A 21,563-nucleotide genomic window follows, 5' to 3' on the forward strand; every position below is an offset into this window, starting at 1 on the left:
TAAAAAAATACTAAGTTAAAATTAAATTTAAAAAAACTAACATTGCTTAAAAATAAAAAATAAAATTAAATTAAAATAAATAAATCTAAAATTACAAAAAATAAAAAAGTCTAAAATTACAGAAGAAAATAAACCAAATTATCAAAAATAAAAAAATTAAACCTAATCTAATACGCCTATGAAAATAAAAATACCCCCTGCACCATTCTAGACCAAACAACACAGCCAACCCACTAACCTAATTAGGGCTGCAACTAACGATTATTTTCATAATTGATTAATCGGACGATAATTTTTTTGATTAATCAACTAATTGGATTAAAAAAAAACATTAATTTTTTCCCTCTATTTAAAATAAAATCAACATACGGAGTGTTACAAATATAAAACTTCAGAGTAAAACTTTACATTAACACAGCTGTTTGTCCAAATTTTAAGCACATTTTTATAATTAAGCAAAACAAAACCACAAACGTTTTGAAAAGAGGTGGAACTAGAAAGAGGTAGACTGTCACTGTTTATATCGGTGCTCTGACAAAATGCAGAAGGACATTTGGCAGAAGGACATTTGGCAGACGGACATTTGGCTGACAGACAGAAAGCTAAAGAATGTTCCGATTTAGGCCGAGGGCAGATACGTTCCAGAGTGCTCTGTTCTAATCAGAGCCTCGGGCACCGCAACTGCCTCTGGGAATCTTACCATGGGTCCCAGGCCGCACGTCTTGTAATGCTCTGTCTGGGAAATTATCTATCTATCAAATCTATCTATCGTATCTATCAGATGTATCTATTGCATCTATTGATCTATCTATCTAATCTATGTATCTATCTATCTATCAAATCTATCTTGTGGCCGGACTGTTATCTGACAGCCACTTGTGTTTCGGCCAAATGTCCGTCTGCCAAATGTCCGTCGGCTAAAAGTCCGGCCACGGTTTATATCATTCTGTTATTCATTCTTTCAGAAACTTTACATTAAATTGCAAAAATGTCAACGTATCCACAGGCTGACTCTCTTTTGCCTGCAGCAGAGTAGAGGCGCTCAGATGGTGTTGAGGTGCCTGAGATGCACATCATTAGGAAACTCGATACATTCATTTGGCTTTCAGACCATGCTGAAGACATCAAACTCTATAATCCTCTCCTGGTGACATTACTCCTGATCTTCTATCCTATACTTTACTTATGTTGTGCAGAAAGAGCATAAAAATGTAAAAAACTTTTCATTTTCGATAATCAAATTTCTGTGGTTCTTTTGCTATCTTTTGTTGCTCACATAGTTTTGAATATCATTTTCTATTAAAGGCTAGCAGATGGCACTGTTACAAGATTTGCTCCTCTTGTTCAACACCGGTTATTTACTCTCTAAGCAGCAGCCTGAGCTCCCGTTGTTGCATGATGTGCAGCTGCATGAATTGGACACAGCATTTATCAGGTGTAGAGCTGCAACAACTAATTGATATAATGGATAATAATGAATTATGAAAATAATTGTCAACCAATCTCATTATCGATTAGCTGCTTGGCGATTAGTTGGTTTGCACACAGCACCAGGTGCTTCACTCCGATGAACTCCTGAACATGGTATTGTGTTTTATAGTTATGCCATTAGCCTAAAGGAAGTCTACAGACATTTACTTTTCACTTTTTCAGGACAGTATACGTTTCTTTTTAGGCTTACAACTACTCCTGGCTTATGTGCAACCCAGAAATAATAAGAGTCTTCATTTGGATTGTTTATATTAATTCAGGTGATTTGGGACTATGGTTTGCATGATCTAGTGCCAAGCTTGTTATTTACACCTAGCCCTAGATTGATGGGAGTTTTTATTTGAATGGATGTGCACTAATATCTGTTTGCACAATTATTAGCCGATTGCATACTATTGCTGATTATATGTACTGTATAGATAAATGTGTAAGGCTTTGTCCTGTTATTGATCTATAGTCCTTAGCACTTTTGACTTTTAAAAAAAAAAAAATTGTATTATTATTTTTAATAAATTGTGATTTGAACAAGCACTGTCTAGCTGTGAAAAACTGTCCAAATGCACTGAGATAAGAGGCAGCCTTCAAGGGCTTAGAAATTAACATATGAGCTTTCAACAAAGAAAACAAAGCAAATTTGATGATAAAAGTACATTGGAAAGTTGTTTAAAAATGCATGCCCTATCTGAATCATTAAAAGTTTAATTTTGACTTGACTGAAAATATGTTAAAGACATCTGTCCTATGTGTTCTTTTCCTTCTCCAAATCTGGTCCATTATTTGTGGGACTGTCTGAAGATATTGGGAGAAGCTGTCTTATTTTACATCAATGATTATAATAATTATAAATAAGCAAATTAAATTTAGTAAATTAAATGTTTTATTTTTAGATGACCATAAAATATATTTATATATTTATATATATATATATATATATATATATATATTTCTTTCATGTAATTAACAAGAGTCCATGAGCTAGTGACGTATGGGATATACATTCCTACCAGGAGGGGCAAAGTTTCCCAAACCTTAAAATGCCTATAAATACACCCCTCACCACACCCACAAATCAGTTTTACAAACTTTGCCTCCAAGGGAGGTGGTGATGCTATTCTTCCTGATATTCATTGTTTTGTACAAGCTTTGGTTCGTATAAAACCTGTCATTAAGTCAATTTCTCCTCCTTGGAGTTTGAATTTGGTTCTGGGAGCTCTTCAAGCTCCTCCGTTTGAACCTATGCATTCATTGGACATTAAATTACTTTCTTGGAAAGTTTTGTTCCTTTTGGCTATCTCTTCTGCTAGAAGAGTTTCTGAATTATCTGCTCTTTCATGTGAGTCTCCTTTTCTGATTTTTCATCAGGATAAGGCGGTGTTGCGAACTTCTTTTGAATTTTTACCTAAAGTTGTGAATTCCAACAACATTAGTAGAGAAATTGTGGTTCCTTCATTATGTCCTAATCCTAAGAATTCTAAGGAGAGATCATTGCATTCTTTGGATGTTGTTAGAGCTTTGAAATATTATGTTGAAGCTACGAAATCTTTCCGTAAGACTTCTAGTCTATTTGTTATCTTTTCCGGTTCTAGGAAAGGCCAGAAAGCTTCTGCCATTTCTTTGGCATCTTGGTTGAAATCTTTAATTCATCTTGCCTATGTTGAGTCGGGTAAAACTCCGCCTCAAAGAATTACAGCTCATTCTACTAGGTCAGTATCTACTTCCTGGGCGTTTAGGAATGAAGCTTCGGTTGACCAGATCTGCAAAGCAGCAACTTGGTCTTCTTTGCATACTTTTACTAAATTCTACCATTTTGATGTATTTTCTTCTTCTGAAGCAGTTTTTGGTAGAAAAGTTCTTCAGGCAGCGGTTTCAGTTTGAATCTTCTGCTTATGTTTTTTGTTAAACTTTATTTTGGGTGTGGATTATTTTCAGCAGGAATTGGCTGTCTTTATTTTATCCCTCCCTCTCTAGTGACTCTTGTGTGGAAAGATCCACATCTTGGGTAGTCATTATCCCATACGTCACTAGCTCATGGACTCTTGTTAATTACATGAAAGAAAACATAATTTATGTAAGAACTTACCTGATAAATTCATTTCTTTCATATTAACAAGAGTCCATGAGGCCCACCCTTTTTTGTGGTGGTTATGATTTTTTTGTATAAGGCACAATTATTCCAATTCCTTATTTTATATGCTTCGCACTTTTTCTTATCACCCCACTTCTTGGCTATTCGTTAAACTGATTTGTGGGTGTGGTGAGGGGTGTATTTATAGGCATTTTAAGGTTTGGGAAACTTTGCCCCTCCTGGTAGGAATGTATATCCCATACGTCACTAGCTCATGGACTCTTGTTAATATGAAAGAAATGAATTTATCAGGTAAGTTCTTACATAAATTATGTTATATATATATATACCCGTAAAGCAATATTTTATAGATGGATTAGCAATCTCCCTCTGTTCAAAAGGTTAAGCACATGTTATTGAAACAAATGATAATATAACAAGCTGATATGTTATTTGATATATCTATATGATAAATACTTCAAGATAACATTAAATAAAATCGTTTGTACTTAGTAAAATAGTGAATGCCTAACAATATCGGTTTATCCCAAATAGTAGCGCTATCCTTTCTTTTCATTGTCATATATTTCTCTGTATGAGTAATGCAGATGAAAAATACATTTAAAATAAAGAAGAAGCCCTAGATTTACCCTTAGGCTTTTTATCATGAGGGATAAAGGCTCCTTTCCCCCCAGTCACTGTAGAAATAATGTAATTCTGAGCAGACCCATACATCACCCTCCCTTTAAAAGAAAGAGACAGAAGTCTAGATTTAGAAACCATGTCAGCAGACCATGATTTCAAAAAGAAGGCCATAACTGCTAGAACCATATTCTTAGCAATGATCTTAACCCCTTAAGGACCAGCGACGTACCCTGTATGTCGCTGGCCTTTTTTTGGGACTTGATTGTTTTATAGCGCGGTCTTGCCACCAGCGTTGCTCTATTCCACAAAGCCTGCTGGAGGGAGTGCATTAATAGCGTGTTCTTGCTAGACTTGTGCTATTATGTCCTGAAAAAACCCTTAACGACCAGTGACATACAGGGTACATTGTGGTCATTAAGGGGTTAATAATATCAACAACTGCATCACAAATGAGAGCATTAGCAGTTTTTATAGATTAGAAAACTTTTGATCAGCAGATTCTTAAGAGAGTTGCTCAGATAGACCCTGAAACCAAAGGTTAGAGGCTGCTACAATGCAATCAATACCAATTGCTGGTCTAAAAAGAAAACCAGCTTGCAAAAAGGCCTTCTATGAAAAGACTCTAATTTCCTATCCAAAGGGTCTCATAAAGAGGTACTATCCTCAAGTGGGATAGTAGTATGTGTAGCCAAAGCAGAAATAGCCACATCCACATTAGGAATAGTTTCCCAAAGCTCTAAATGAGACACAGGCAATGGAAACATCCTTTTAAACCATTGAGCAGGATCAAAATGGATACAGGGCTTAGACTACTCTTTAGTAATTATTTCAGAGATAGCATCAGGAACTAGAAATACTTCAGGAGACTTAACAGAGGGTTTAAAAATTAAATCCTGCTGTTTAACAGACATCCTCAGGAACCTTAGAATCCTGAACCCCTGTACAAAACATTTCTCTTAAAAGAGAACAAAGGTGATCAAGCTTCAACAAAAGAAGTTTCTTGATCATCTGTAAACACTTCACCCTCAGAGGATAAATCAGAAAAACCAGGGCCTGGAACATTCAGTTTAACAGATTTAGGCTTACTTAAATCAGATAATTGTAGTAATATTCTGTATTTCTTTTTACATCATAATACAGCACACAGACCCCGACTACTCTGCAGCTTATGTTGTGATAGAAACTGGTGCCGGAGATGATTTAAAAGGTCATGGATTAACGTTTACTTTGGGGAAAGGCACTGAAATAGGTAAGCTTTAGATAGTATTGCTACTAAAGGTGCATGCTATTGGTAATTCTGCCAAACTGCTAGAAGTTGTCACAGTTTACCTTCTGAAGTATCAGACCACTGTGTATAGCCTTCTGTCATTTACCTGTGTAATTATTCTTTAAATCTCCTGTCTTATTTTTACCATGATATTTACTTTGCTGCTTTACAATAAAGTCAACTCACTGTTACCTCCACTAAATTAATCTGAAATCTTCCACTATGCCTAAAAGTCAGATTTGAACATGTGAAGCTCAGTAAAGTAATTATATGATCTGTCTGCTAATTTGACATATTATAATTTCTTTTGGATTGTTCCATTATTATCATGACCTCAATGAACTACCATTGGTGCAGCAGGTACAGTGGCACTAGGGCCCAAGTGCTGGGAGGGTCTATAGCAGCATGTCAATACAAAGGCGTGTGCCTAAGTGGTCATTATCTGTGTATAGATACTCTTCATCATTTAACAGTGCAGCATTCTTATCAGTGTATAGATACTAATCATCATTATACAGTGCAGCATACTTATCAGTGTATAGATACTCTTCATCATTTAACAGTGCAGCATACTTATCAGTGTATAGATACTCATCATCATTATACAGTGCAGCATACTTATCAGTGTATAGATACTCTTCATCATTAAACAGTGCAGCATACTCATCAGTTGTAGATATTCACCATCATTTTACTGCACAGCATACACATCAGTTTATAGATACTCTTAATCATTATACATTGCAGCATACTCATCAGCTTATAGATGCGCACCATCATTATACTGCACAGCATACTCATCAGTGTATAGATACTCATCATCATTGTACAGTGCAGCATAGTCATCAGTTTATAGATACTCATCATTATACTGCACAGAATACTTATCAGTTTATAGATACTCATCATCATTATACTGGGCAGCATACTCATCAGTTTATAGATAGTCATCATCATTATAATGGGCAGCATACTCATCAGTTTATAGATAGTCATCATCATTATACTGGGCAGCATATTGATCAGTTTATAGATAGTCATCATCATTATAATGGGCAGTATACTCATCAGTTTATAGATACTCATCATCAATATACTGCACAGCATACTCATCAGTTTATAGATACTCATCATCATTATACTGGGAAGCATACTCATCAGTTTATAGATACTCATCATTATACTGGGAAGCATACTCATCTGTATATAGATACGCATCATCATTATACTGGGCAGCATACTCATCAGTTTATAGGTACTCATCATCATTATACTGGGAAGCATACTCATCAGTTTATAGATACTCATCATCATTATACTGGGAAGCATACTCATCTGTATATAGATACGCATCATCATTATACTGTGCAGCATACTCATCAGTTTATAGGTACTCATCATCATTATACTGGGAAGCATACTCATCAGTTTATAGATACGCATCATCATTATACTGCACAGCATACTCATTAGCATTATACTGGGAAGCATACTCATCAGTTTATAGATACTCATCATCATTATACTGCGCAGCATACTCATCAGTTTATAGATACTCATTAGCATTATACTGCACAGCATACTCATCAGTTTATAGATACTCATCATCATTATACTGCGCAGCATACTCATCAGTTTATAAATACTCATTAGCATTATACTGGGAAGCATACTCATCCGTTTATAGATACTCATCATCATTATACTGCGCAGCATACTCATCAGTTTATAGATACTCATTAGCATTATACTGCACAGCATACTCTTCAGTTTATAGATACTCATCATCATTATACTGCGCAGCATACTCATCAGTTTATAAATACTCATTAGCATTATACTGGGAAGCATACTCATCAGTTTATAGATACTCATCATCATTATACTGCACAGCATACTAATCAGTTTATAGATACTCATTAGCATTATACTGCGGAGCATACTCATCAGTTTATAGATACTCATCATCATTATACTGGGAAGCATACTCATCAGTTTATAGATACACATTAGCATTATACTGCGGAGCATACTCATAAATGCATAGCTACTCATCATATTTATACAGCGCAGTAAGTGTGTTCTTTGACAGAATACAATACTCAGTAGAAATATAAAGTACAGCACGCTCATTATCAGTGTGTATATTTGTGTGTATGCAGTGCTTTTTTTGTAAAAGAAAAGGTGCCGGTACTCAAAAAAAACGGTGCCGGGAATAATTGATTTATAATTTATATAATTGATATATTCTGTTCAGTAACTTTGATAAAAGCAAAGGGACAAGATTATTTACAATGTATTTTGCAGCCCCTCCTATGAAAACTAGAGCATTTAAATGATGATTACAAATATTACCTATTATGAGTTGGTACCCCCACAAAAAAGCCCTGTGTGTATGTATGGGTGGGTGTGTATGTGTGTGTATATATATAGTTACTTTCGGGGGGGGGGGCAATAAAGTTTTGCACCATGGCCCTTTGTTGTGTTGATCTGCTACTTACCTCTTTCATAGAAGCAGATATTTGGTCCATCACAAACTCAATTACTCAATTAGCAGTGGACCAAAAAGTATTATAGCTTATTTAAATAAAGTAATTAACAATGTTTAAAGCAAACCATTCCCCAATTTCGATCCAAATATACATTGCTACACGGTCAGAAAAAAGGGTACAGTCAGGGTCCGTTTGTGAACACTTAGGGTACAACTGCTGTGGTTGTACCCTCAATTGATCATAATTACACCTTAAGGAACTAATATGTACCATTTAGTGGTAAATAAGGTATAAATATGTTTCCACCTGTCAAAGGGTCCATGTCTGTACCATTTAATCCCCCAAAAAAGGTACAATCACTTGTGTGACTAAAAGGTTGAGAGGGATGGGTGGTTCAAGGCTGCCAAACCCTGCAAGTCCATATCATTTGTACACCTCAATTATTCATATTTACATAACTGGCAGTCACCCTAAATTAATGCAACATACATGTTGTATAGCAAAATAATCATGTTTAATCATTGTTGGTAATATGCAAGAAGCGGGCAAAGTAAAAAAAATACTTAAAGGGACAGTATACTGTAAAATAGTTTTTCCCTTAATGTGTTTATAATTGCTTTTTACCAACTGAAGAGTAAAAAATTTATGAAAATTAGATTTTTAAGGTTTATTTGTGTATATTAAAGCTCTGCTTTTGTGTTTTGAAGTCACAACCTAATAAAATGGGTTGAACTTGTAGGTATAATCAGATCTCATTACTTTATCCCATTGTGTTCATATACCTGCTTCTTTATCTTATATCTGTCCATAAAACAATCACCAGTACTTGGAGAGAACAATGGAAAATCAACATTTTATTACCTTATCTCTGCTATATCCCACTGGGAGTGTAATTTCTTCTGCTGGCTGTGTTTACAAAGCTTATCTATAGCTTGGACCTGTGGCCACAAACTTTCAGAATAGGTGGGGATACTACATGCTAAATCAACTATTTCAAATGCCAATATAAGGGTAAAGGAGCTACCTGTAAACAATTGAATACACTCCAGCAGGTAAAGTGGATCATTGGGAACAAATTAAAGGGGAGAGTATGTTTGAGTAAACTGTCCCTTTAATAACCCATATATTCAATGATACTGTGTTGCTGGTTCTAAATAGCAAACAAGCACTTAACATTTTAATGTTTATATTCAGAGCATCAAGATGTTAACTCTTAAACTTAAAGCAAATGTATTAACTAAAATTACAAAGAAAAAAAAATGTTTTAAACTCAATAAAATAAACAAGAGCTGTTTAAGAACCAGTTTTTTTAAAAATGAAATTGTAACCGTTCCCCAGTCACATACATGGACATTGTGTAACACGCCATAGCGCCATCTGTTGGTTGAAAGTTCCTTGACATGTGTAACACAGCTCCATCTATTGGTAGCAGGTTCATCACCAAAATGTGTACTAGGGAAATAGACTCATTTGCATATATTTTGCATAGAGTGACAATTTAATGTATGGTTGTGAGTTTTATCGTTTATCCCTCCCCCGAATCCCCCTTCTTTTTGTTAGTTATATTTTATTATGTTGTTTTCTATATTTCTTCTATATATTTATGTTTTATGTGGCATGTCACCCTAAGTTAAATGGAGTTTGTTTAGAGTCTAGTACAGTCATAATAAACACATAGAATAGCTCTTTTTGGAGCTGGTTGCTTAGCCTTGTTGGTTTAGGTGGTTCTGCAGCTGAGCTGTAGCAGTCTTTGTATTTGCTGTTTAAAGTACACAATGAATGCATATTTGAATGTTATATAATACATTTAATGGAACAGCATTTTTGTAATTGTAATATGCTGTGCTGAGTACAAATTTGCCATCATGAGGTACTAAGGGCTTGTCACTGGGACAGTATCCTTAAAAGGCCAGATTTGCACCATCTTTTAAGGGTACATTATGGTACTATAGCACTGAGGTCCAATTTAGTCACCAAAGGTACATATTTGCCTTTGAAAGGTACAATCTGCAAGGGTACCAATATGTACCCATCTTAAAGGGTACTACGGATGTAGCTTTGAGGGTACTGCCCCAATGACAAGCTGTTGTACCCCTAAAGGTACAATTTTCTCTTGTAAGGTGTATCCAGTCCACGGATTCATCCATTACTTGTGGGATATTCTCCTTCCCAACAGGAAGCTGTAAGAGGATCACCCACAGCAGAGCTGTCTATATAGCTCCTTCCCTAACTGCCACCTCCAGTCATTCTCTTGCAGCTCTCAACAAGGGAAGTATCAAGAGAGATGTGGCGAATTAGTGTAGTTTATCTTCAATCAAAAGTTTGTTATTTAAACGGTACCGGCGTTGTACTGTTTTTTACCTCAGGCAGAAATTAGAAGAAGAGTTTTGCCTGAGGTTTTTGATGATCTTAGCAGGTTGTAACTAAGGTCCACTGCTGTTCTCCCACATAACTGAAGAGTATGGTGAAACTTCAGCTGGGGGAACGGCCTGCAGAATTAACTGCCCTGAGGTATGTTCAGTATATTTTTTTCTAGAGGATGATAAGAACTAGAAAATGCTGACAGTGCCTGATATATTTAAGGTAAACCTGATTGCAGGGATTTAATAAACGACTGGCATCATGCTTGCAGTAAAGGGTAATATTCATATTACTTTCTATTATGGCTTAGTATGTAAAACGTTTGCATATATATAAAGAACGTTTTTTTACTGAGGGTGATAAATCTTTATTTGGGGCCTAGTTTTCCACATGGCTGACTAGATTTCTCCTAGGAGTAGTTATTTATGGCCCTTTCACTTTGAGTGCATGGTGGGAGGGGCCTATTTTTGAGCTCTAATTGCGAAGTTGTTTTTACATTCTGAGACATCCAGCTTCCCTGAAGGAGTCCCCTGACATATTGGACCTCTGTAAAGGGTATTTACAAAAGTCATTTTATGGGAAGGTAGGAGCCACAGTAGAGCTGTGGCAGTTTGCTTGTGACTGTTATAACGGTTTTACCGTTTTTTTGCTTCGTTTTTGAGCCTGAGGGGTTAATCATCCATTTGCAAGTGGGTGCAATGCTATTTTAGTCTGTTATACACACTGTAAACATTTCATAAAGTTAACTGCTTTTTTCACTGTTTTGCAGTTTTTGTGTTTGTTTTTTTCCCTTAAAGGCACAGTACCGTTTTTTATATTCTGCTTTTTCACATTAATTAAAGTGTTTTCCAAGCTTGCTGGTCTCATTACTAGTCTGTTAAACATGTCTGACATAGAGGAAACTCCCTGTTCATTATGTTTAGAAGCCATTGTGGAACCCCCTCTTAGAATGTGTACCAAATGTACTGATCTTACTATAAGTTATAAAGACCATATTCTGGCTTTAAAAGATTTATCACCAGAGGAAATTGACAAGGGGAAAGTTATGCCGACTAACTCTCCCCACGTGTCAGAGCCTATAACTCCCGCTCAAGGGACGCCAAGTACATCTAGCGCGCCCATTGCGTATACTTTACAAGACATGGCGGCAGTTATGAATCATACTCTTACAGAAGTATTGTCCAAACTGCCAGGGTTACAAGAAAAGCGAGACAGCTCTGGGGCTAGAACAAATACAGAGCTCTCTGACGCTTTAGTAGCTATGTCTGATATACCCTCACAATGTGCAGAAGCCGAAGAAGGAGAGCTTCTATCTGTGGGTGATTTTTCTGACTCAGGGAAGACACTTCAACCTGATTCTGATATGTCTACATTTAAATTTAAGCTTGAACACCTCCGCATGTTGCTCAGGGAGGTTTTAGCAACTCTGGATGACTGTGACGCCATTGTAGTCCCAGAGAAATTGTGTAAATTGGATAAATACTATGCAGTGCCTGTTTACACTGATGTTTTTCCAATTAAGAGGTTTTCAGAAATTATTACTAAGGAATGGGATAGACCAGGTGTACCGTTCTCTCCCCCTCCTGTTTTTAAAAAGATGTTTCCTATAGATGTCGCTACACGGGACTTGTGGCAAACGGTCCCTAAGGTGGAGGGAGCAGTCTCTACCCTAGCGAAGTGTACAACTATCCCTGTCGAAGACAGTTGTGCTTTTCTAGATCCAATGGACAAAAAATTAGAGGGTTACCTTAAGAAAATTTTTATTCAACAAGGTTTTATTCTCCAGCCCCTTGCATTAATTGCCCCTGTCACTGCTGCTGCAGCCTTCTGGTTTGAGTCTCTAGAAGAGACTCTACAGGTAGAAACCCCATTGGATGATTTCCTTGACAAGCTTAAAGCTCTTAAGCTAGCCAATTCATTTGTTTCTGACGCCGTTGTTCATTTAACCAAGCTAACGGCTAAAAACTCAGGTTTTGCTATTCAGGCGCGTAGGGCGATATGGCTTAAATCCTGGTCAGTTGACGTTACTTCAAAGTCTAAGCTTCTCAATATTCCCTTCAAGGGGCAGACCCTATTCGGGCCTGGACTGAAGGAGATCATTTCTGATATTACTGGAGGAAAAGGTCACGCCCTTCCTCAGGATAGGTCCAACAAATTAAGGACCAAACAGACTAATTTTCGTTCCTTTCAAAATTTCAAGAGTGGCGCAGCTTCAACTTCCTCTAATACAAAACAAGAGGGAAATTTTGCCCAGTCCAAGCCGGTCTGGAGACCTAACCAGGCTTGGAACAAAGGAAAGCAGGCCAAAAAACCTGCTGCTGCTGCCTCTAAGACAGCATGAAAGATCAGCCCCCGATCCGGAAACGGATCTAGTAGGGGGCAGACTTTCTCTCTTCGCCCAGGCTTGGGCAAGAGATGTCCAGGATCCCTGGGCGTTGGAAATTGTGTCCCAGGGATATCTTCTGGACTTCAAAGCTTCTTCCCCAAAAGGGAGATTTCATCTCTCACAATTATCTGCAAACCAGATAAAGAGAGAGGCATTCTTACATTGTGTTCAAGACCTCCTAGTTATGGGAGTGATCCACCCAGTTCCAAAGGAGGAACAGGGGCAAGGCTTATATTCAAATCTGTTTGTAGTTCCCAAGAAAGAGGGAACTTTCAGACCAATCTTAGATCTCAAGATCCTAAACAAATTTCTCAGGGTCCCATCCTTCAAGATGGAGACTATTCGAACCATCCTACCTATGATCCAGGAGGGTCAATATATGACTACCGTGGACTTAAAGGATGCTTATCTTCACATTCCGATACACAGAGATCATCATCGGTTTCTCAGGTTTGCCTTCCTAGACAGGCATTACCAGTTTGTGGCTCTTCCCTTTGGGTTAGCTACGGCACCAAGAATCTTTACGAAGGTTCTAGGGTCACTCCTAGCGGTCCTAAGGCCGCGGGGTATAGCAGTAGCCCTTTACCTAGACATTCTGATACAGGCGTCGAATTTTCAAATCGCCAGGTCCCATACGGACATTGTGCTGGCATTCCTGAGGTCTCATGGGTGGAAATTGAACGAAGAAAAGAGTTCTCTATCCCCTCTCACAAGAGTTTCCTTCCTAGGAACTCTGATAGATTCTGTAGAAATTAAGATTTACCTGACAGAGGCCAGGTTGTCAAAACTTCTAAATTCCTGCCGTGTTCTTTATTCTACTTCTCACCCTTCAGTGGCTCAGTGTATGGAAGTAATCGGCTTAATGGTAGCGGCAATGGACATAGTGCCGTTTGCCCGCCTACATCTCAGACCACTGCAACTCTGCATGCTCAGTCAGTGGAATGGGGATTACACAAATTTGTCCCCTCTACTAAATCTGGATCAAGAGACCAGGGATTCTCTTCTCTGGTGGCTATCTCGGGTCCATCTGTCCAAGGGTATGACCTTCCGCAGGCCAGATTGGACAATAGTAACGACAGATGCCAGCCTTCTGGGCTGGGGTGCAGTCTGGAACTCCCTGAAGGCTCAGGGTTTGTGGACTCAGGAGGAGGCACTCCTTTCGATAAACATTCTGGAACTAAGAGCGATATATGTTTGCACAGTTGATTCAACTTTGGGGCAAACCAGAACTGGATCTCATGGCGTCTCGTCAGAACGCCAAGCTTCCTTGTTACGGATCCAGGTCCAGGGATCCCAAGGCAGCACTGATAGATGCTCTAGCAGCGCCTTGGTCCTTCAACCTGGCTTATGTGTTTCCACCGTTTCCTCTGCTCCCTCGTCTGATTGCCAAGATCAAGCAGGATAGAGCTTCAGTGATTTTGATAGCACCTGCGTGGCCACGCAGGACTTGGTTTGCAGATCTGGTGGACATGTCATCCCTTCCACCATGGAGTCTGCCGCTGAGGCAGGACCTTCTACTACAGGGTCCTTTCAACCATCCAAATCTAATTTCTCTGCGTCTGACTGCTTGGAGATTGAACGCTTGATTTTATCAAAACGTGGTTTCTCCGATTCGGTCATTGATACCTTAATTCAGGCTTGAAAGCCTGTCACCAGGAAAATCTATCATAAGATATGGTGTAAATATCTTCATTGGTGTGAATCCAAGGGTTACTCATGGAGTAAAGTCAGATTCCCAGGATATTATCTTTTCTGCAAGAAGGATTGGAGAAGGGATTGTCAGCTAGTTCCTTAAAGGGACAGATTTCTGCTCTGTCTATTCTTTTGCACAAGCGTCTGGCGGATGTTCCAGACGTTCAGGCGTTTTGTCAGGCTTTAGTTAGAATCAAGCCTGTGTTTAAACCTGTTGCTCCGCCATGGAGTTTAAATTTAGTTCTTAAAGTTCTTCAAAGGGTTCCGTTTGAACCTCTGCATTCCATAGATATCAAGCTTTTATCTTGGAAAGTTCTGTTTTTGGTAGCTATCTCTTCAGCTCGAAGAGTTTCAGAGATATCTGCCTTATAGTGTGATTCCCCTTATCTGATCTTCCATGCAGATAAGGTAGTTTTGCTTACCAAACCGGGGTTTCTTCCTAAGGTGGTATCTAATAAGAATATCAATCAGGAGATTGTTGTTCTGTCACTGTGTCCTAATCCTTCTTCAAAGAAGGAACGTCTATTACATAATCTTGACGTGGTTTGTGCTTTAAAGTCTTATTTACAAGCTACTAAGGATTTTCGTCAAACATCGGCATTGTTTGTTGTCTACTCTGGACAGAGAAGAGGCCAAAAGGCTTCAGCAACTTCTTTCTTTTTGGTTAAGAAGTATAATCCGCTTAGCTTATGAGACTGCTGGCCAGCAGCCTCCTGAAAGAATTACAGCTCATTCCACTAGAGCGGTGGCTTCCACATGGGCTTTTAAAAATGAGGCTTCTGTTGAACAGATTTGTAAGGCGGCGACTTGGTCTTCGCTTCATACTTTTTCTAAATTCTACAAATTTGATACTTTTGCTTCTTCTGAGGCTATTTTTGGGAGAAAGGTCTTACAGGCAGTGGTGCCTTCCGTTTAAGCGCCTGCCTTGTCCCTCCCTTCATCCTTGTCCTATAGCTTTGGTATTGGTATCCCACAAGTAATGGATGAATCCGTGGACTGGATACACCTTATAAGAGAAAACAAAATTTATGCTTACCTGATAAATGTATTTCTCTTGTGGTGTATCCAGTCCACGGCCCGCCCTGTCATTTTAAGGCAGGTGTTTTTTATTTTTAAACTACAGTCACCACTGCACCCTATAGTTTCTCCTTTCTCTTGCTTGTCTTCGGTCGAATGACTGGAGGTGGCAGTTAGGGGAGGAGCTATATAGACAGCTCTGCTGTGGGTGATCCTCTTGCAGCTTCCTGTTGGGAAGGAGAATATCCCATAAGTAATGGATGAATCCGTGGACTGGATACACCACAAGAGAAATAAATTTATCAGGTAAGCATAAATTTTGTTTTTGAACATTTTTTCTGACAGTGTAGTAAAAAGACTTACTTTTCCTCCTCCGGCCGTTTTGAACTGGACGCCTGACCCTTCCAGCTTCAACTAAGGGATAAGTGTCAATCCTGCCCGTCAAGGTGTGTCGTGAATTTGCAATGCACCATTTTCATCAAGGGGGCATTTTAAGTAAGGAACCAAAAAATACTGCTCAGTAGCATAGCAGTTGTTATTTGCGGCAGACCTGTGTGCCTTCCATTCAGTCCATTAAATCCACACAATGCATTTTCAAAGGAACAAAAGAAATTGTTCTAATGTATGATTTCTTATTGCATTATTGCTTAACTATACCTAGGTGCTTAACCCCCAGAATGAGTTTAAACACATAGTTAAAATTAGCTCTGGTTGGTATGCATAACTAAGCATCCATCCACACAAATGGTTTAACATAAGGGAGACTGTTTACTATTTAGAAGAGCAACATGTGACCAATATATATGAAACTTCTGATCAGCCATAAAAGTTATTCAGATTTGACAGTTTTATACCACCAATATATAAACCAATAGATACTGACACTTTTTTTCACAGTACTGTGTACTCTCTGTCTGAGCTGCTATGTGGAATGGTGGTGGAAGGGTGTGCAGATGGTCCCATTCCCTTCTCTGTAAAAGTACTGCCCTGAGAAGGAGAGGTCTTGGGAGTAGCCTTGCTACAATACATGCCGCACTACAGTGTGCACAGTGCACATTAGGTCGGCCAGGTGGTTGCGTTGTGATCTCCCTCTTCTGAGTCTGTAAGGGACTTCCCATCCAGGCAGCGGTGCGTACACAGCTTCCCCTGATTAGAATGATCCCCAACTGATGTGGCCCTGCAGCGGCCCACTGGCCCACTTGGAAATCTCCTGGGATCCTGGAAGACCATTGGCCCTAGCACAAAACATAATTTTTTTTTTTAATTTTTTTTAAATAATTTTTATTTGAGGTTTTTTTGAAAAAAAAGGCATACAAAAATCTTGAAACAGTAATACAGAATAGCATTGGGTTACACTAGTAATATGCAATTTAAACATACATGTATGAAATGCCTAGTACTCAACCTTCCTCTAAATTCACACACAAGACCACTCTTGGGCCTCAAGCAAAAATATACCAAGTTTAGGAGGTTATTGCTATCTGGAGAGACCACTCACAGGCCTCAATGACAAACCTCATTTTATATTTGAGATAGGTTACAATATTTAAGATGGCACCTTGAACAAAAAAACTTGAAACATCATTCTCCTAACTTAATAGGCCACTTTTGGACCTAACCTATATATTTACTCAAGGTAGGAGAGAAGAATTATTTAAATATAGGTACCCTTTGCTTGCGAGAGTCAGTGTATAAGAAAGATAAGTCCCCAGAAGGAAAATAATGGCCAGTCTTGGATCATTCACATTAGTATGTGTTAGTAGGGGGACATAGCAGGGGTCACTTGTAGACAGTAGGAAAAGTAAGTGGGTACGTTGTATCTAAAAGGATACATTATATAGATAGTTATGGTGGTAGTTATGATAATTAGGTAGATAAATTATGGCATAGGAAAGAGAAGCCATATAGTTAACCCTCCTAAATTAGGAGGTGTATTATGGGGGGGGGGGGGGTAAATTATATATGGTGTGAAAAACATACAGCTTGGGAAGCTTTTTATATCATACTTCAAAGTAAGCGTTCATTAACAAAACAAGGTACCACATCAAAGCGAGAGATCAACTAAGAACATGGATTGTCAGTATGAATGCGAAAGGGACCAAGTGTACATCGTACCATTGCAAGATCCGACATACCAGGGCTTAAAAAAAAATCTTAGGGAATAAGTTTAATGGAAGTTACATAGATCAACTGTGGCATCCTGAGGAGGGAAACCATATATAAAGCAGGACCAGCCTGCAATAACAGACATGTTAAATGCGCAGATGGTAGATTGCACACAGTAATATATGGGTATTAATGAAGAGCAAAAATCTGACAAAATGTAGCTGTAAGGTGACTATAATGGAGGCTCACATGTAGCATAACATATAAACTTAGTGCCAACTTCAAGCAGACATTGTGGAGTAGTATATTTATAACCCTGTGGGGAGGAATCCCAAAAGTTAAGCATATATACAGTGTAAAAAAAAAAGTGCTCTTAAGTCTTTTAAGCATAAAACAATTCTAAACAGTCATACCAGCTAACGTCTCCAGGGGGTAAATCTGCAAAATAAATAACAAGGGACATTTGACTGGCATAAAAAAACACAATTGAGTTTTAGCGCTAGAGTTCAAAGGCGCGCTTGCTTAGACCTAGGGGTCACTTATGTGAATGGTAATAATCTATTTACGGATAGTAGTTATAGGCTAATCTCACATAAACATAAAATGTAGTGGTTTAGTTACTTCTATGCAAGCAATAGCATTGTCATGAGATCTTCACTGATGTTAAGTGGAACAGAAGGGTAGCTATTTTCCAATTGGGAAGCACATATTTCCTATTTAATTAGTAGAAACCTGGTGATTGGGCATGGGCCCTATGCCCATCACACAAGATCCCACATAGGTAGAGGCCATATACAAATATATGAGGGGAGGGAAAAAGAGTTTAAAGGAACCCTGCGCAAGTGTAAATGTACCAAAGGATAACAAAGAGAGCAAATAATAATACACTGCAGCCTAAATATTGTTGTCATTATATACCCCCTAGTATAGCAGAGTGAGTGAGTAGTGCAGAGGTAATATTCCTGGTCTTCACAATAGAGGAGCAAGGCTTGTAGAGGATATGGCCACCCATTATGTCTAGGCTACACCACTAAGATTATAAAAAAAACAAAAAAAAAACAAGCATATAACCGAAAGGCCTGACACAGTTATCGCCCCTTTATATAGTGGTCATATAAGCCTACAGTTAACTGAGTGGAGACGAGCTTCAGGTAATGTGATAAGTTTCAGTAAATATTGGGGTAAGCGTAATAACAGACTGATAACAAAAACTGTGCTAATATACAGAACAGAGGAACTTAATACAAACAGAGCTGGCTATTCATCATATGTCAGGCAGTCCAGAAAAAACACATGTGACTGCCCTAGTAGTTGCCTTATATGTAAAGCTTATATTACAAAACATTGCATAGCAAATATTATCTAGAAAGAACCTTAAGCAAAGCACTAGGGACAATTGTAGGAGACTTCTAGCAAATATAACATAGATAATCAAACATATTTTAACAAGGCTACATTTCTATTATCTAGTGGTGTGTGTGTATGTTCTTGATTTGTGTGCCTCTCTAAGCTAAAATAATGGTTTGGATAATAAAGCTAGTATCAACGTGAGATGTTCTAATTAGAGGGTGAAGCCAATTTCTCAACATGAAGCTTTAAGGTACTCAAACCTATATAAATGAGAGCTGCTGCAGCTAAGGGAAAACCCTATGTTATAGACCAACTGAGATCTGTGTTCTAGTCTTCCATGAGGGAGTAGTTCTTTAAATAGACTAACCTAAGTTAGATAGTAAATAAATGGCTGTCTAGCCTTAAAGCGCATCAGAACTTACCACTACGTCTTTATCTAAAAACAACATTGGAAAATATAGCTTCTATACCCCCAATCAGCTCTCATTAACCTGCAGTCAAGTGAGAGTAAACATAAATCTTTAGGAAATTATAACATTAAATCAAGTAGATAATAATATACAAGCGACATTTTGATAGTGAGTGTTTTAGTCCCCAATACATATGAAAACAATATAAGTACTATACGAGGATCTAGAAATATGTTTCCTTCAAATGTCCATCTTTGATAGAAATGTAGCTCAGGGGGACCGATTCGTTACCTTGCTAGCCTATTCCTCTGCAAGGCACCAAGACCCCTGTCACAAATACGAGAGCAAGCATTCTATAGCTAAAATAGAAAAAATAAAAGAGTGCTTCCTAAACCATAACACAGACAAAACCATGTGAAGCACGCCGTTTTATGGCATTATGTGAGTATATTGCCACATGGAAAAACGTTTTAGGATTAGCCAACACCGCAGCGGTTCTGGCTCTTCACCGTCTCCTGCATCAGATTATCAATTGTGGAATAGAAAGGGCTGCTTAGAACTGGCACGTTATCTTCACATAGGGGCAGTATCAAGATTGTACTTAGGGATCTGTAATGCTCGGAAATGTTCTCCTGGATCCAATGTACATGTGCTCTCTCGTCGACATCAGGGCAGTACAGTTGAATCTCCTTCATAGTAAACCCATACTCTGCAGCCCTTTCTTGACATCTGAGCAGATGAGGAGGATCGTGCTGTGTGCCAGAGGTTCCCGGTGCTGTGACCACCTGTATATGGGATATTTTGGAACTTAGGGCTTCTTCTGTTTTTGAAGCCCCTGCCATGTCTCCTAGTACCAGAGAGCTTATGTCGGGTGATCGATGGAGCCGGTAGCCCGGGAAATTGAGTGCAGGCCTGGTTAGGGGAGTGCCCTGGTTCTCTGCGTTCATGCGTGCAGGCTTAGCGTAAATTTCAGCACCTTGTCCAGTGTGGGTATTGTCGGCTGTAGATTCCGACAGGAGCGGCAAAGAGGACAAAATAGAGATGAAGTGCTCTTTTAGGCTCTGAAAATGCCGATCTATAAGTTGTTGGATGCGTTGTTCCCAAGCGTCTAGTGCCTCCATATTGATTATGCTGCGTCTTGTCCAGGTAACTTCAGTATATCTGTCTTTTAGGGTAGCCGGTATCCCCAGATTCTTGCTTGTTTACAATATGATCCAGACAGCTTTTGGAGTCAAGAATCCCAGCCGGGAAAGGGTACGATAGCTTAGAGACATGGGCAGGATGATGGGTCTCACCACATGGCGTTATTAAAAGGTATATGCCGACTGCCTATTCTCAAAGTACGGGAACCTTGTATCCCTCAGTTGATTAAGAGTGTCCCTGAAGTTTTTCAGTACGGTATTAGGTATTTTAAAATTTATATTAATGATTTGGCCCAGGATTATATTAGGAGCTCCACAGAAACACGTCTGGCTGCTTCGATAGCTGGCTCCGCCCCCCCACAAAACATAATTTAAACCCTCAATTTAGCTCCTCTAATTTGCAAATTTATGAATTCCCTAATTTAATGAAATATGTTTTTACTTGAATGTAAACATGCACTAGGGTAATCTCAGCCAGCTACGTTGATATTAATAATGTGCAGACAGTAGTTCAGTCTGCCTGTCTAGGCCACTGGTGTTTATGTATAGCCATAAATGTTCTGACTGGATGCAATATCTTTAAACAAACACACAGCTTTTTAATGTAAGTTCTGACTTTAAAATTGCTTTTAATCTAATCAGTTTAACACAGGTTATTTATAATGATTATTTATAATGATCTTGTGTAAAGTATCTTGGTATTATAAATTATAAGGATTTTTTCATGGCTTGTAATGTAATCTTCTCACTATACAAGGCTTCTAATTTTATAATAGTAATGTTGAACACTGAAAACAATCTCCAAGTAATAATGTTGAGACTGGCTAAGTGTTGTTATTATTTTCTCAGACATACTTGTTATTTTTAACCCCACTACCACAAATAAAATGTGACAATTATTAACATGCTACATAATATTAAAACAAATATTTTATTTCACCAACAGATGATCAACATACGCTGTCTGCATTTAACATTGCACAAGCATTTCTAGTGAAATGCTTGTGCAATGCCGTCTCCTGCACATTCACGGCCAATAGGCTGCTAGCAGGGGGTGTCAATCATCCAGATCATATCTGATCGGGATGATTGCTGTCCGCCACCTCAGAGGTGGTGGATGAGTTAAGGCGCAGTGGTCT

The 21,563-nt window shown here is 38.4% G+C and overlaps 1 protein-coding gene across 1 annotated transcript in view; it reads left to right on the top strand.

Annotated features, from left to right (window-relative positions):
* LOC128660878 (mitochondrial enolase superfamily member 1) overlaps nt 1-21,563 on the top strand; it is a 197,737-nt gene that overhangs the window by 20,524 nt on the left and 155,650 nt on the right. The window contains exon 2 of the mRNA XM_053714960.1: nt 5,342-5,450. Coding sequence (XP_053570935.1) covers nt 5,342-5,450 — 109 coding nt within the window. The remainder of the gene's footprint in view (nt 1-5,341; nt 5,451-21,563) is intronic.

This window comes from Bombina bombina, chromosome 5 (assembly GCF_027579735.1).
Source record: "Bombina bombina isolate aBomBom1 chromosome 5, aBomBom1.pri, whole genome shotgun sequence".
In the NCBI taxonomy this organism is placed as follows: domain Eukaryota; kingdom Metazoa; phylum Chordata; class Amphibia; order Anura; family Bombinatoridae; genus Bombina; species Bombina bombina.